General features: G+C 38.6%; 1 protein-coding gene and 1 long non-coding RNA gene across 6 annotated transcripts in view; one reads left to right on the forward strand and one right to left on the reverse strand.

The window, feature by feature from the left end:
- LOC110135373 (uncharacterized) overlaps window positions 1-17,996 on the forward strand; it is a 48,364-nt gene that overhangs the window by 8,175 nt on the left and 22,193 nt on the right. Inside the window, exon 2 of one of the 4 annotated variants that reach the window (XR_011481899.1) lies at window positions 14,539-15,069. The exons of the other annotated variants lie outside the window; for them this stretch is intronic. This is a non-coding gene — a long non-coding RNA (uncharacterized lncRNA). Of the gene's footprint in view, window positions 1-14,538; window positions 15,070-17,996 lie in introns of those variants that run through there. 4 annotated transcript variants of the gene reach the window in all.
- Window positions 3,705-17,996, reverse strand: part of SLC16A10 (solute carrier family 16 member 10) — a 118,399-nt gene continuing 104,107 nt past the window's right edge. The window contains exons 5-6 of one of the 2 annotated variants that reach the window (XM_020890380.2): window positions 13,404-13,632; window positions 3,705-11,151 (exon numbers count right to left, since the gene is read on the reverse strand). In XM_020890380.2, the coding sequence (XP_020746039.1) occupies window positions 10,922-11,151; window positions 13,404-13,632 (459 nt within the window). In that variant the 3' untranslated portion in view covers window positions 3,705-10,921. Of the gene's footprint in view, window positions 11,152-13,403; window positions 13,633-15,121; window positions 15,794-17,996 lie in introns of those variants that run through there. The other variant, XM_070449955.1, reaches the window with a different exon arrangement.

A 17,996-nucleotide genomic window follows, 5' to 3' on the forward strand; every position in this document is an offset into this window, starting at 1 on the left:
CTTCCAGCCTCAGTGATGGGTTTAGAGCTGGGCTCCTGACCTGTGTTGGACCAGTATGTCTCAGTCCCAGGAATCTGTCCAAAATATTGGGTAAGAGAAGCCCTTTTTTTTCTCTGCTGGAGTTGATGAAAAGGATGGCTTAGAGTCATTGGGAAGAATTAAGTTTTTACCTGAATTAAGCCTACAGAAAAATAAGTAGTCGGGAGATGGCAAGGGTATAGCTCCCATGACGTCATTTGACCGTAGATCCTAGCTGTCTGATTTCACACTGCACCTGAATTTTTCACCCTTTGACTTAAGCCAGTTTGATTTTGTTTTTTTTTCACCTGACAACATCAGTAAAAAGTCAGGAAGTTAGGAAAGTGTGTTGGAAAATAGTATGTATATTTCCTCACTTTCACAAAATATTTTTACAGATAGAGTCTTAAGGGACACATTCTGTAATGATAAAGGCAATTATCTGTGGATCAGGGGATTGTCTGTGGTTTTTATTCTTGTTTAATGTCTGAAGACAAGCTTTTCTTCTATAAAATTAGAAGGCTTTCCATGAGTGTCATCTTTGACTCCATCATGCTAGCATTATAATTTAGATTTAAAATATATACAGGGGCCTATCTTTATTCAAATATCTATCATCTGAGTCTCTGCTGTTACAAGATTGAATATAGGGACACAGTCATTGCTTCTGGGGTGTCACTGTCCCTCCTCAGTGGGTGGAGGTGGGAAGCATAACTATGAACACAACATCTACACACACCTATGTATATGTGTTATGTATATACACTAGAATTTGCCAGTCCTAGTCCATCAGCACAGTGTTTATTCCAGCCTTCCACCTCTCCAGATATGTACCTCCCTTCTCCTGTGGTAGAAACCTGGTTCTTTTTATTTGCAATCTATTTACTTACCTGTTCAAGCCCCGTTGTTATTGTTTAATCACTAAGTTATGTCTGACTCTTTTGCGACCCCATGGACCAGCTCCTTTGTCCACAGGATTTCCCAGGCAAGAATACTGGAGTGAGGTTGCCGTTTCCTTCTCCAAAAGCCCCACATAGAGAATCAAAGTTCCCAACTCTGTGGGCCGCCTCCTCTATTTGGGGCCAGCCAGCCTATCCCCAGTCCTGATCGTGGTGTTGCCTCACTCCAGCTGCACTGGCTGAGTCCTCTAGTGAAATATTCCTAGGCAGAGGAAGTCGATATGCTAATGCTAACATGTTTGGAAACCATTCATTTATTCAACAATTGTTGAGTACTTATTCTATGCCAGGCTTTTTTTCTTTTCTTTTTTTTTTTCTTTTTTCAGTAGGTGGGGATAGTGAGAAGCGGGGAAAAAATTCTGGATATAGTTTGGAAGTAGAACCAGTAGGGTTTGATAGTAGGCTGGAAGTGGGTGAGAGACAAGGAGTTAAGGATAACTCCAAAGTTTTTTCTCTGAACAACTAGCAAAATGAAGTTGTCATTAACGGGAATGAAGAGAGCTGCAAAAAATGCAAGTACAGGAGAGCAAGCACATCAGGAGCTCAGTTTTGGATGCATTAAGTTGGGAGGTTCTTTGTAGTCATCCTTCTAGAGGTGTTAGGTTGGGTCTGTAGTCTTAAGAGAGAGGTATGTGCTCCATCTGCATTTAGATAGTAATTCAAGTCTTGAGAAAGGATGAGACCACCCAGGGAGTGAGCGGAGATAGAGTAGAGACAAGGTTCAGAAACTAAACTGTGATGGATTCCCAGCATTAGAGGTTAGAGGAGCAGGGCCCAGCAAACCCACCTGAGGAGTAGCTAGAAATGAGAGACAAACCAGGTAGGTGTGTTATACTGGAATGCTGATTCAGAGATCAGGAACTGATTCCCTGTAACACATGCTACTGATCATTCAAATAAAATCAGGGCTGAAAAATGACTATTTGATTTTGGGGTTTGGATGTCAGTGGTAACTTTGAGAAGGGCAGTTTCAGTGGAATGGTAGGGGCAAAATCCTGATGGAGCAGATTCAAAAGAAAATAGAGATAAAATTGGAGAGAGAGGGAATTATTTCAAGAATTTTTTGGTTTTTTTTTTTTTTTTTCTATTGTAAATGGAAAGAAATGAGGCAATAGCTGCAAGGGGCGTGTGAATTTAAAAGAAATCTTTCCTGCTCCACAACCCCCACCCCCACCCCGCACCACCACCACCAAAATGCAAGAAAGAATAGCATATATATGCATATGACCATGGAAATGATCCTGTAGAGGGGAAAAACTGATGATAGAAAAGAGGGAAGAGATAATTTGAGGAGGGAAGCTGGAAGTGTTTAATTTGGGGTTGGGAGAGAGACAGGGCAGCTAATGAACTGAATATTCAGGGAGATTATTGGAGCTTTGCCAGACCCAGGGTTAAGGGTTAGAAAAATGAAGTATAAGACTGAAGAGATCTGACTGGTCGAGAGAGGATGGGGGTTGGGAGGGGGGGAGTTAATGAGAAGAAGATCTCAAAGTTAAGGAGCAGGCCGGAGGGAAGTTAGCAAGCGGGAATGACGTGATCAGCTGTGATAAGAGACCAGGATATTGGTACTGAAGGTTCCAAAGATGAAGCAACTTCCCGAGAAGACAAGGTTTCAAGTGTCCCTGTTAAGTCTGAGTGAAATAAAGTTGCTCCATATGAATATTGAACATTGAACCAAAAGCCACGTGCTCGCGTGATGGGTGTGCAGGAGTGACCAGGGAGGCTGCAGGTGACTGAGACAAGGACAGGTGGTGGGGCTGGACCGTGAGCACGGAAGGCAAGACCTCTTAGAGTAGACCATCCTCTAGGGCAGTGAGTTTCCTGCTTCTGTAAGTTTCAAGAAAACACTGGTGACTCTTGAGGGTTTTAAAAAAGAACTTTTGAGTTTAGGTTCATTTGTAGACTACCCCATGGGGAAAGGAGCTGACAGGCTGCAGTCCACGGGGGTCACAAAAGAGTTGGACATGACTTAGCAACTAAACAACAAGAGAATTTTAAACCCTAGAAGTATGATACTATGATAATTCTTTGAGTTATATATACCTCTAGAAAATTTGTTTTCTATATACATTAGAATTCTGTTTTTTTCCTATAAAAATTATTTTCTCAAGAGGGTGACGTTTACCCTGCTTAGGATTGCCTGCACATCTGGTGCTTATTTGCAGGCATATAAATAATTAATAGATTCAATGACATACTGCAAATTTCACATTGATGTATAAAATATATTTAGCACCATTAAACATCAGTAGAGTGACTTGCTTTGTAGTTAGGTCTTATCAAATAATAAACATCCTCTGACTGCAATCAGTTTTTCTCCAAGTGGTAATCCATAATAGTAGGAAATTAAAAAAAAAAAAAAAAACTCCAGCCTGGTCTTGATCACCCCCTGAAATTGTCAGTGAAAATAGATCACTTAGTACCAGCTGAATTTAATAAGTTTATTCAGTGTAAGTAAAAGAAGCAGTAATTTAAGTCAACTGTAAAAAAATAAATAAAAGAATGTCAAATAGAAATAGTTTTTGGACTATCCAGTGCTTGTGGTTTATGTCTACCTACCCTAGAGAAATAACAATACCCAAAAACACTTGCAATACATATATGAAGCTTTAAAAGCATACAGCTTATTTCTTTTATTCAGTACACACTATTTCCTTCCCTTTAGTCATTTTTTTCTTGCCCCCCCCCCACCTCCCCAGGGAATTTGATAAATACAATCACAAAGCCTTATAGAAATTTGCTAAAAAATTTTTATTAACTGAGAATATTACATTGTTTCACAGTAAAATGATCTTAGCCTCCAAATGATTACAAAGCTTTTTTTTTTTCATTAAAAAGATTTTGGCTATCTATATTAAATTGAACATTATAAAAAATCAATTATAAATTATACTCTTTAAAAAGAAACATAAAATTTTTTAAAAGGCAAGTACTAAAATACTGCACACTGATCAAACCCAACATAATCATTTCACATAAGTGACCTATATTTAAATAACTACTGTGCCAAAAATGGCATCCTGTGTAGATACATAGAGCAGAGTCACTCTGCAGCATGCGCTCAGAATAATTTGGTTTTGATGTCTAAGGTCAAACATATTTTTCCTAACTCTGAAAATATGCAAAATAATTTAAAAATTAGTTTTCAGTTAAACATTAAAACAAGTTGACACAAAAAGTGTCTATTAGGAGATACTTAAAATATCCAAGCTCTCTCTCAGTAATACTGCAGGGTTCAGTCTGTGCTAGCTGTAACTTTCAAGCTAAAATAAACATGTAGGAGAACAGAATGACAAAATGCAAATTTATCAAGCATTGGGCAATGCCTTAATAATGTTACAGTCCTCAAACCACAATATTATTAACAATTACATGAGACGTCATTACTAAGGGGATATTTCATCTCACGCAACTGTAACCTTTTTTTTTGAGTGTAGTTGGTTTACAATGTTGTGTTGGTTTCCACTCTACAGCACAGTGAACCAGTTATACATAAATACACTCTTTTTTAGACCTTTCCCATACAGGTCGTTACAGTATTGAGTAGGGTCCCCTGTGCTATACAGTAGGTCCTTACTAGTTACCTGTGTTACAGATAGTAGTACGTATGGGTTAACCCAATCTCCTCCCTCTGGAACTTCTGATTAACAGGCCCCCATTCTCTTACATAAAATCATGTTAACAGTAGAATGGAATTATCATTCGTTAACAGTGAATCCAGTATATTCTAGTAGATTCTAAAGGTTTGGTTTTCCTAGTTAGAAATACGATAGTATTTTTCTAACTTATATTTTTAATATCTTCACAAAAATAGAGTTAAGGCAACATCTATAAAGACAACAAGGTTAAATACAAATCTGTGGCCCCCACTTCCTCTCAATCCTACTCCCAGGTACGTTAGGGACCCAGAGACCTGCATGGACTGGGGTAGAGTTTTAGGTGCATGTCACACAGTCAGCCATGACCATAATGCTCAGAGCCAGTTATAGGTCTGAGATTTGCCGACTCTGGCCCAGACACAATTGTCTCTAATCTAATTTCTTTATGTTAAATCTGAAAGATGGACAATGATACTTTATGTCAGGTTTGGTTTTTTTTTTTAAGTAACTCATTGTCCAGGTTTTAAGATTGATGGCTCCCAAAACTCTAATCTTAGCCTGAAAAATAGCTTAAATTATTTCCTTAAGCCCAACAGAAAGCTATTTTGTGTGTATGTGTGTATATAATACATACACACACACACACATATATAACTATATATATAATAAAATATGACATTTTTTCACATAAGAGTTACAGAATACTTTGAATAGCTAACTTCATGCTAGCAACATTGACCAGGGACTTTTTCTTTAGTCATTGCCTTTGGGGGCTGTGTTCATCATTAAGTTTTCATTTGGTGATCATTTTTTTGAGTTTTGTACCCTAACACCTTCTGTATTAACAAAAATTACATATCTTTTAGTAGATTTGAACTCAATAATTCCTTTATAGGGGGGGTTTTCCCTCAGATATATATACAGAATGTAACATGCATAATACTGCCAGACATATATATTTCCTATTGAATTATATATGTTTAAAAAGAAAAAAATAATTTTGCAAAGAACATGAAATTTAGCACCAATCCTGATCTAATCTTTCTCTGGTAGGAAAAAAAAGGCACCAAATACAGTCAGTTCATAGGCTGGGGTGAAAATACAGCACTTGATAACAAACCCTGGGTCCCTGACATAATATTCCAGTATAGGCTAAATTACGACAGATATGTTGACCTATCACTGTCTTGCTTTGTAGAACCTACTATGGAAGATCACATTTGGTGAAGATAACAGTAGAAAAGGTTTATGTGTTTACACACATATTTAACAGGTTCACTCTTAATGACCAACGGACACTGAAAATATTATCTGATATTGATTTCTAAATGTTGCTTTGTGTAGATGGTGATATCACATGCATGCTTAGTGACACTGAACTCCAAAATACTCTTCTTAGAGGCCACCATATCGAATGGCAAGAAGCCTCTTCCATTAGATTGGGAACTTGTGGATTAAGCCCTACACTATCGCCACACTCAGTGGTAGCATTTTCAAAAGCTCCCGTAAGACGAAAACTCATTGCCACAGTCCCTGATCCACTTGGAAAGGAGTGCTTCTTACAGGAGTTTAACATGGAAGCTGTAAGGCTAAGGCACAAGCATACAGTCTATTGTCAGTGATCATCCATCTTCCTGCCAAAGAAAACATGAAAACAAGACCTCATCGTCAAGCTGCTGGTGTAATTTGTACAACCACTCATGATGCATTTTAGTAACTGTTCATTATTGTTTATAGGTTATAAGGTTTGTCTCTCTCTCTTTTTTTCCTTTTTCAGATTATCCACAGGCCATATTAGTTAATATTCCATTTTTTTTCCTTTTAAATACTGTCTATCAGAACAAAACACATTTTATTTTACTGGTATTTCGACCCCTTTTAACAGCCTACACTCCCTTGCCTTTTGGTCTCCAGAATCACCATTCACTCACTGATTATGCAGGAATTAATTACGCTGGGTTTTTAGGTAGACCCCGAAAGCTGAGGTAGGTGGACTGCCATGACCAATCTGAGTGTCATGATCAAGCACTTGAAAAGGTTTTATTTCATTCTCACAGTCTTTCCAGCATACTAATAAAAAACAGAAACCTTGTTTCATAAATGAGGTAGCCTCCTGTTTTATATCTGTCAAAAAAAAAAAGTACCATGGGAAATTTCCTTGAATGTATAGAGGCCAAGGTAATTAATGTTTACTTTTAAAAATTATTAATTTTTAAAGCTAAAGCTAAAGTAGGCTACTATATCCCAAATATCAAGGTTTGAGTGATTCAAAGATGTGGCAATGAATTGTTTCATGGGTCCTAAGCAGTCATCTGATAAAAATCCCTATTTATGGTAGTTTGGTAATAATGAGTCTATGTTATATGCAGGCTTCACATTTAGCTATGGGGATTTGGCCCTTTATTCTTGAAAATTGTAACCTATCACTTGCAGTGTATTTTTAAAACGAAGCATGAGTCTCTGTCAACGAGTAAAGTGATAGAACATGGCTGTGACTATCAGACACTCAGTGAGCCTGGAAGCTGTGTGTTGCTGTTGTCTGCCTTATTATTTGCTCCCTCCTTGCAGCAACAGTGAAGTTTTCAGTTCGAAAACGTGTGAATAGTTTTAATAAATTATTCACATATTTTTAAATTTTGGAGCTAATTTGCTCATACTTTCCACCCATATCTCTAGACGCTGGGAACTTACTCTTAATACAATTCACCATAAATTGTAACCCAGGCCTAAAGCAGATGCATGAGAGACTGCATCCCAGAGGCCTACTAGATTCCCAGGCATCCTCCAGGGTGTGTTCTCGGGACTACAATTTAGCAAAACTTTAATGGAATATGAAAATTAAAGTAAAAAAAGTATGTTCTGAAAATATCTTAAGAACTTGACACACTTTCCTCTCAAAGCATTTACCTTAAATATTTAAAGTTTTATATGTTAACACAAAAGTTGACAATTACATGAAACTTATTACCCCCCCATTATAATTTTTTTCCCAGTGTACCATTAGTACTCTAAGTTGAAAGCTGAGAGCAAGCCATTCTCTAGGTTACACAAAATTGGATGGGGTTCCATCCTCTGAAATCACCAGGACTAGTAAGTACTGCAACTAAGCAACCAGTGGAACTAAGCAAGGATATTCATTGACTCTTCAGCAGGTTTTTGAAGGATGTAGGGCAGAAAAGGGAAAAGAATGATAAAGATAATACAAAAAGAGGTATGAAAGGGTGTGAAAGTTTGCCACCAGGAAGTCTTCAGGGCCACCCACGCTATAGGGTGCCTGCCTGTGATCTCATAGCACATTTTCTGTTCAGCCTTATTTGATTTATCATCAAGTTATCTGAACATGGGACAGCTTACAAATAACAGTGGCACATATTTAAATGTTAAGTGCAGTTAAAGGAGTATAATTACCAGAAGTAAACATATGTTTACTTTACAACCAAGTGTACATTTACTTTAAAAGTGTGGAAAGGTGAAGCTAATGGCAGCAATTTTTTTTCCCCATACTTGGGCAGAGTCCATGGGATCATCTGCAAACATTTATAAACAGATAATGTATGATCATGAAATGCAAATGAAGTCCTATTTCTATTTATGAATAGAATTGGAAGCTCAGTGCAAGTACTGTGCAGTTTTCAGGAGAAATTACAGGTCTGGTGGTAGGCTATAGACTAAGCATTGCAACTGTGATTAAAGAGATGAATTTTGAAAATAGTATCAGTAATCTGGGTGGTTTATTATTACTGAAATGGATGCATCCCAGCAACAGCCACTGCAGTAAACCTTAGCCAGAATGTTTCTGGAAGACCCTTGGGCATCCTGTTACAGTAACATCCCATCCAGACTGTGTGTGAAGAGGAATGATTGCTCCCCTTCCTTTATATTGCTGGCCTCAAATGCCAGAACCTTTTAAATTTGAGAATTTGCTGAGTTCTTTAAAGATTTTATCTATTCTTTAAAAAAAAGTGTCTTGGATTAAACAACAACAACAACAAAATGTGTGTCCATCAGGTCACTTTACCGCAATTAAGTAACAGTCTTTAGAAATTAGGCCTTAGTTTGAAAGATTAAAGTAACATTCCTTGGTCTAAAACAAATCTTTGTGAATACTGGTATTTTTTCTTAGGTTGTATATTTTAGACTTTTAGAGCTTTTTGTACCAAACAACGTATTACTAAATATGGATTTTATGTAATTCAGCATCTTATCTTCTATACTTTTAACTTTATATCACTACAGCACAGCACTCTCCGAAAGAGTCTATTTTAGTGGAGCCTTCTCCGTGTTATAGATCCTGTTTGATACATTCCATTGGAGTGAAAACTACATATATGTAATATTATACACAAACACAGTAGTCTGAGATCTAAGTTATGTTCTACTTGTCACGTTGCTTTTTTATTATGGAAAATAAACAAGATCAAGCCTGAGTTTCAGATAATTACTTTTTTCCCCTAGTATCAGCCAAATAATGAAAGGAAAAACATTCTGAAGGTCTTTACAGAATAAGCTTTTCAGATCTGTTCTTTCTGTAAAATCACGGGGTAGTCAGGAATTTGTGCTGAAACTATAGAAAAAAATAAGTATTTTATAGTGGCAGGTTTGATGATTGTCCCTGGCTGTTTGTATATGAAATACGGAAGTATTGGAAGTAGTAGGCTGCAGCTGTGTGTATCACGTAGTAAGCTGAATGAATCTGAATGTCTCTCAGATCAAAATTGTTTAGAGCTCTATTATAAATAAATTCCATATTTAGTGTTTATACTGAACCTTCAAGGTTGCAGGTTGAGAAAGCTGATACTGAAAAAGTTAGTGGGTTTCCTAGTTGTTTACTTACAGCCTCACTTTGCTCTTCCTCCTGAGTGCCCTCCTCCCCCAACAACAACTGCAAATCCATATGTTTTACTGGCATCTCCAGCCTCAGCTTGAGACAGGAATGGAAGGACTTTGCCCTTCACAAACGATCCAAGCTGAAAAGAAAAGTAGGGAGACTGCATTTCTCTCAGCACAAAGGATTTAAGAACAGGTGGGTCCTGAAGGAGTTTTATAAAAACATGGCACCTTCCCAGGTGAACGAGCCACATTTGAGGAGGATCTAATACACATACGTATTGGGGGTTTAAATATGAGTTTGCGTATTATTAACTTTTAAAGACCTAAATAAGAAACAAACATACTAAAATATAATTTCAGGATGAGGGACCCATTCCTGTTTCTTTCTTTTAGTTGAGTATAGGTCATGTCATGACTTTGGTTTTAACTTTAAATCTTTAAAACTTTAATTGCTTTCTTATATTTATATATAAATAGAAAAATACGGGCAGTGTTAAAGGGGAACACACTAGGGTAAATATATATGAATGCAAATTTTTGCCAGAAAGTTTTACCAACTTAAGCAATTCTTCCTATCAGAAATAGTTTCTTCACAAAGACCTTTTTTCCCCATTTATGCCTAAAACTGCAACTTGATAATATGCTTGTTTAAATATCAGGTCCTAGTGCAACAAATTCAGAAGTCAGAAAAAAATCTAAGCTAAAAATGCTAGAATATCTTTCAGTCATTCTATTTTACTGTTACAACTTAAACATTCAGAAATCCGGGGTGTTTCTCGCAACTTGAGTAAAACACACTGCAAATCCAAAGGGAGAAAATGTAAATGGAAGAAATGTCTGATTTCTGAACTGTTTTGCCCGTATGAACAGTATCCTGTTCATTTCACATATTGATTCTGAATACCTTGTCAGCCCCTGCTCCAAGACGGTCCCTTGACACGGGAGCAAGTCAGAATAACTTACTTTCATAGCTTATTTAACAGCAGGCAAACAATTTTTACATTGGCTTGAAATCTTAAGTCGATCTGATATTAGAATCCAGGCTTAAATTTTGTAAGAAGTTTCCAAATAGCAGAAGAAATTAAAACAGAGATACCAAAACTAAAAACACCAATGTGAGACAAATAATATTTCCAGTCCTAATCAAACCACAACCCTTTCAGTATAGCTTGAGGTATTTTTAAGTATTTGTACAAGCTAAATAGCATTCACAGTTTCCGAAGCTGCTTTTTTACTGAGATAGCCTCACATTCTCATGATAGTTGACTTTCAGACAGGTTTTCTCGTACATGAAAACTGAGTCTGAGTCTCCGCCCTCAGACTCACGGAAATATCAGACAGCTAGCTGTTCAGTGGCAGCGAATGGTTCTCGTAGTAATGAGGGTTCTACTTCCCAATTATTGTGCTACTCCTAGGATGTGATTAAAAAAATAAGAAATTTGCAATTCATATATAAAAGGAAAACTTGCTTCAGTTTCTGAAAGCAAGTCCAGTCTGGTGGAGGTATATAAGACATTAAATAACAGAGTCAGATTCCTTCTTAAAGATTGCAGCCGAGCTTGACACCGAGTTCTGGTTCTCCAGCATTTTCTCCATCTTTTCTCCTCCAGTGGCTTGAGTGACCTCCTTTTGCTTCTTACTGTGGACCCATGGGATAAAACAAAGGACAGCACCTCCAATAAGGGGCGGGATTCCAGCGAGGTAGAATGCCACGTCATAGGAGCCCAGCTTGTCATGGAGTAACCCTGGGAAGGGAAGAAACTGTCACCAAGAGAGAACAAGTATGACTGGAGGGCTGATTAGTCCCCCTAGTGGCCTACTGCCAACCTAGGATCTTCATCCCGCAGGCTAGTGCAGACACCTCAGATGCAGACACTTCTAAGGAAATGGGTTTGAAAGATAAACCTTTTCTGATAGGAGGAAAGAAAAGATGTCATTTCTTTAATCTTGTTGCAAATCTGTGACAGGCTTCTGAGTTTTCCTACCAAGACATTGCATGGACAGAACACTTGCAGTCGAGCTTTGGCTTTCTCAAAACCCTTCAGAGGCCATTCGGGTATTCTGACACATGGTGTTAAGGTCCTGTTTCGGCTCAAAGTGGACGGTCCACCAAGCTGAAACCTCTGTCATACACACAGGCTTCAAAATGTTTACATTTTCAGACCTTTCTTGGGCCTGTTTATGAAATAACATGAAACTACTTAAAATGATAATCCAATATCATGAAAACTTATAAATATAAGGGGATGAAAAAGTTACATTGTTAAATACATTTTGGAAAGATACTAAGGTTTCTCAGCACCTGAGGGGAAAATGTAATAATATAGGTGTGGTATTCTAATTAGATCCTAGGGCTGTGCTTCTGAAAACTGTCAGAGTTCTCTTTATTTCTATTTCTCTAACAAAATCCAGATTTTAAAAGTTATCTTAGTGTTTCAGACTTTTACTGTACAACCTATTACCAGAAATGTTCCAGGAACACATCACACTGAGTATCTGACTCTGCTAAATAAACAGCTGAGGATTTGTTCAGCTGTTAAATACCAACACATTGAAAAAAAAAAAAGTGTACAGTCATTCCAAATAGAAACCTAAAACATACAGTATATCTAAATATATGTTTTTCCTATCTGAATCAGAATATTCCATATATAACTGAACCTTGCATCTTTATGAACACAGATTATGTTTGGCTGTAATACTGTAATCCCTAGAACCTCCTGGTGTTTTTCTGCCCACTTTGGGAATTTCCTGTTTCCCCCTTCATTCTTGACCTGTTATAGTCACTTCCAGTGGCAAATAGAAACACCACTTCTACTAAAGTGCTTCCTATAACTTGCTGTGGACTTGGAACCATAACAAAGCATGTAAGATGTAAAAACAGGTTGTTACCTGGGGGAGAGGGGAAGGACTGGAGGATTCTCCCACAAGGATACTGTGATTTTTAGAATTTATATTTTACTTGGTCTGCTCAGTAGTGGTTCTGCTTGCTTGATTCATGACTAGGTTCCCAAGTGGCAAATTTGCTGATATGTGTGGTTCTGAATATGAGAATGAATTGAACTGAACTTTCACTGAGCCACTCACATACAAGACAGATGCCAGTACCTACATTTAAATTTCATAATATTTATATCAAATCTTATAATTTACAGTAGTACCCAGTTTATACTGAACATGAGACAACTTTATACTATTCATTCAGAAGATTTCTAAAGGTAAAATTCACATAACATAAAATTAACCATTTTAGTGGCATCTGGTATGTCTACAATGTTGTACAACCACCACTGTCTCTCTAGTTCCAAAATATTTTCATCACACCAAAAGAAAAGTCTGCACCCAATATGCAGTTACTCCCTAATCCCCCTTCCCTCCATCCCCTCACATCTGTTCTGTCTCTGAATTTATTATGGCTATTTCACATAAATGGAATAATATGTGACCTTTTGTATTTGGCTTCTTTCACACTTAGCATAATGTTTGAGGTTCATCTACCTGGTAGTGTGTACCAGTATGATACTTCATTCCTTTCTATGGCCAAAGAACTCCATTGTATGGATATAGCACATTTTGTTTACCGGTTCATCTACTGACGGACATTTGGGTTTTCCTGTTAAGTGTTACTTTTCATTTAACTATTTCTCAGGGAGGACTGTGATCTCTTACACAGTTCATACATATTTAGAAATCTTTCAGAATCTTCACCTCTTGATAGAAAGAAATCACATTTCCTATTCCTCCAAAACACTTACTAACATAGGAACTCTGAAGTCCTCAAGTCCAGAAGCTAACTGCTATACATTCAGTGGGTGTTTAAGATATCAATGAGAGTAAGAGGACTCATCGGCAAATTTTTCCAGCATGCCATCTGCTGGTCCTGGTAAAAACGTATAGATAAGACAACAGCAAGACACCAGAAACCAATAAATCATAATATATTTAACATGTGAGACTCAGGACCTACAGTAGACAATGCTAGGACAATATTATTTACCTGCGATGGGTGGGCCCACAGTCATGGGTATAGACATGAATCCAAGCAGAAATCCAATTGCTTGGGAGACATCCTGGGCACCAACCAACTCAAAGGCAATGGGGGCCATAATGGAAATGAAGCATCCATCGAAGAGACCCATGATGAGGCAGACAGCAATGAGGGCCGCAAAGACGCTGCACAGGGGAATCATCATGGACATCAGACCAATGAAGAGAAAGGACAGGACCTAGGACAGACACCACAGTGTCAGCTCCGCTCTCGGAACAAGGGAACATCACAATTACCAAGCAGCATGCTTAGGACTTTTAAGTGGTTACTGGTTAGTCACCTCCCCAGCCCACTTGGCCTTGATTTTATATACATAATCAACTCCCACAATCATATTCCCTGAATTCCCCTCCCACTTTCTCAGTATTTCCATTAAGGGACAAGAAAAAAGTAAGGGTTTTCATATACTTACTTTCCTTTCCCAGCTGTAAGCTCTTTGAGATCAGAATCTGTACAAAAGTCATCTTTGGCCCTACATATAATAAGGTTTAAGGATCTTGTACCTGGTCAGTGCTCATTACATATTTGTCCTTTGAATATCAGCCCAAATTCACTCATCCAACGTATGATTTAAAAATTTTACCTTTGAAATTATATGCACTTGACTGGTGTCAGTCCTGTGCATAATGAAGATACGCCAGCCAGATCCATCCTTCACCTCACAGAGCTTCCAGTTTGTTAGAATAACTAGTAAAATCAAACACTGGACTCTCCCTGTCGTTGGGCAGCTACTGTGCTCTATTCTATGTGAATAAAACCTGGTTCGTACCCTTGGGTTATGAAGAGTTGACTATGTAAATAAGTACACGTGAAATATCCTAGATGTTCTAGTTGTATATTCAAAGTACAGTGGGTACAAAAAAGGAAGGAGCGGATAATTCAATTTTTTAGGCAAATAACTAATTAAAATTGTGTCATTCACTCACTAGGTGGAATAGATGTTTTAAAAAGAATCAGCTTTTTTAAAAGTATGCATATAACAGAAACTATCATTTATTTAATGCTTATGAAATGCAGTCAATGTTCTAAGGACTTTAGATGGTGATTTTATGAGGTGAGCCCTAATATTTTCCCCATTTTACAGATGAAGTGAATGATGCTGGGAGGTTTAGTAAGCCCAGATGGAGCCAGCCTGGAACCCATGGTCTGCGGGGGGCAGTAAGTAGCAGGGGGCAATGGAACAGCTCCTAGAGGGTTCCCTCTGATGACAGTGGGGCAGGGACGGAAGGGAGCGGCCACAGACTGCAGTGCTGTGGATCACCACCTTCACCCGCTCTCTTTTCCCAGGGCTCACTGGCGGACACCAGGCTTGGCAGGGCCTCGGGGCAGCCCCACCACCTCAGTGCAGAGCAGGATCGCCTGAGGACAGGGACCGGCTCCCCAGGTGACTCTGACCCCACAATCAGAAACATTCTTTTAAACTCCAAGTTCGGGACTTCCCTGGCGGTCTAGTGGTTAAGGCTCTGCACTCCCAATGCAGGAGGCACAGGTTTGATTCCTGATCAGAGGATTAAGATCCTACATGTCGCTCAGGCCAGAAAAAAAAAATCCAGGTTGGTCTCTTTTCTGACACCATTGTATTATATAGCTGAGTAAATATGGCTTTACGGTAGAATTAGTTTAAGACTCAGAGTTGGTTATTTGAAAAAGAAGTCTGGCGCGTCACATTTTTTCCTAAAGAACATGATCTCCACATTCTGATCGTTTATGCTCTATTTAAACACCTTTTCCTCCAGCCCAATTTCCATTAAAATGGAAGCGGAATTCCTCAGTGCTCCTTAGTGCTTTGGGCTTCCTGGTGGCCCAGGTGATGAAGAATCCGCCTGCAATTCAGGAGACCTGGGTTCGATCCCTGGCTTGGAAAGACCCCCTGGAGGAGGAAATGGCAACTCACTCTAGTATTCTTGCCTGGAGAATCCCATGGATAGAGGAGCCTGGCAGGCTACATTCCATGGGCTTGCAAAGAGTCGGACACGACTGGGTGACTGACAGACAGACTGGCTAACTACTGGGTTTACAGCCTTAAGGCTGGAAAGAACTAAGGCCCAGAAGGACAGGCCAGGTTCCAGATCTCTGTGACCCTGATAGAAAGACTTCCTGATGCTTCCCATCTACCATCTGTATTTAAGGAGACCAATCCTAGCATTATTTACTAGATACCTTTTTACTCTATCTATAAACACAAAAGAGAGAAAACTCCAGCAAACCTGGAATAAAACGTTAGGCCATCACGGGGCCAGATTCAATGGGTTTAACGCCCGACCACACCACTGTACTACTACTAGGCCCGCTTAGAATGCGCCTCCTGTTCTTTTCATATTTTGTTCAGTACAAATCTCCTGCAAGATAAGACAACCAGAGTGAATGTTGACAGCTTATAGCACAAAGTCAGTTTTGCTGAATAAACAAATGTTTTCTTGGACCCAATTCATTTAACATGAGACCCAGACACATATAGTGCTCATCTTGACTTTTCTATTCATTTTGGTCCCTTCAAGTTTTTATTCTTTGTTCAGTTTTCTAAGAAATCATTCATATAAGAGTTTCAGGTTTATTAATATATATATTTTGAGCACATTATTACTTCTTAATACTTTACCTGACTGCAAGCTCTCCTTTAATTTATATTCTCTTTTTCAACTATTTGACAATTAGTATTTAAAACTGTTAAATTTTAACAATAATTGTTAAATAAAAATTATGAGTTGTTATTTAAAGTAAAATTTCTTGGTTTTTCTTTAAGAATTGAATTGATAGAAATTTACACACTTATTCTTCAGTATCTCTCAGAAAATACCTGGCTACTTCTGCCTCATTTGCAGCTAAATAGTAGTGAGAAATGCTGCTGTTTCTCAGCAGGTTTAACTACCCTAAATGTAGCTTAAGTTCAGAGGTAGCAGGCCAAGCTGACAAGGACATACTTGTTCCCCACACTCAGGAACACTCCACCCACAAGTAGCACAGACCAAGGTTTAGCACACTGTGCGTGTAGGAAGTTCATCACTTCCCCAAATATCTACTGATCTGTAAATACAAGCCCCCAGGGTGAAAGGTGAGTAATTTAGTATTACAATCTTTCTTTCCACCCCAAACACAGTAGCTCTGGTTAGATTTAAGAAAGAGATTTAAAGGTTCCTAACCCTTTTCTAGGCTCTGGCACTGCCATTTAATGAGACATTGACTGTTGAGATGTCTTTCTTGCTTCTGCTTCTTAAAACTATACAGGAAATATTTTCTGTCATAATATTACAGTCTCTAGAAGAATAACCCCTGCTTCAGTTAGTTTATGTACCTAAGAACAACAGCAAAAAAATTCCTTGCTATTACAGTCCCCATTTCTGTCACCAAGAACATTTTTGGAGGAAATGTCAGTGGAAGTTTTCTTCAGAAATTAAGCATAATGACGGAAGAGGAAAAAATGACGTGCACCTGAATAAAAGCAGAAGACACTTTCGAGGCAGATGCAAATTATATTAGTTTATATTCTCTTGGCCACAGTTAGAAACAAGGGTTGCTCCTATGAATTTGGCAGATGCAAATTATATTAGTTTATATTCTCTTGGCCACAGTTAGAAGTGTTGCTCCTATGAATTTATCCAGTATAAAGTTTGCAGACTTTCAGAGCCTCTGGCTAGGAACCCTCTACTTGGCAGCAGGGGTCTGGGGTCCATCACACCAAAGGGAAGTGTTCAGGGCACAGCTGAGCATCCGGCTTCTTCTAAAGCACGCAGTCCTGTGGAAGTGCTTCACCCGGAAAGTCTGTTCAGCTTTCCTGCTGCACATAAATACCACCATTTCTGCCTGGAGGAGCAACCAGCCCCAATGCCGCGTCCCAGGTGAGAAGAGGGAATCGTAGTCTGATTCCTCGTTCAGGCAGGGGAGCTGCTAAATACCTGGATACCATTGTAGAAGCAGCTCATGTTTGGTAAAGCATATACCTTTTATCCCAAGGTATCTTTCAGAAAACATAAAACACCAAAAGGGAACAAAAAACAGCAGCAGCAACAACAAACTGGGCAACGCAGCTCAGTTCGTTCTACTGCAAGCAGAAGTGACTTCCAGAGGAAGATGGATCTAAAAGTGATTCGTTTTCCTAAGTTACAAAAAACAATTCTGCATTTCAAAAGTAACTCATGCATTCCTGACAAAATTCAAACTGCAGAAAAATGTATTCAGTAATAAATGAAAGTCTTCCTTCAACCCCCTCCCACCCTCAACCCACACTCTCCTGGTCAGGAATAACCGCTCAATAATTTGATGGTCCTCCCAGACCTTTCCTGTGTGCACTCATCGGGGTTTGTCTGCTTACATACATGGATATGATGTCCACACTTTGGTATGTCCATGGGCACAGAGCAATCTGACACAGTGGGAAAGTGATCTTATCCAAAGCTTTCGATTCTTTCCTTAGAGTTACAACTTCCAAACTTTTGAAACACCCTCACACTGTTGAAAGAGGCACACAGTAAAGAGAAATCTGCAATAATGTACTGGTGACTAGAAACACAGGCCTGTGAAGTTAAGAAAGATGGCTCGGAATGT

The sequence above is a fragment of the Odocoileus virginianus genome, chromosome 19 (genome assembly GCF_023699985.2).
Source record: "Odocoileus virginianus isolate 20LAN1187 ecotype Illinois chromosome 19, Ovbor_1.2, whole genome shotgun sequence".
Taxonomy (NCBI): domain Eukaryota; kingdom Metazoa; phylum Chordata; class Mammalia; order Artiodactyla; family Cervidae; genus Odocoileus; species Odocoileus virginianus.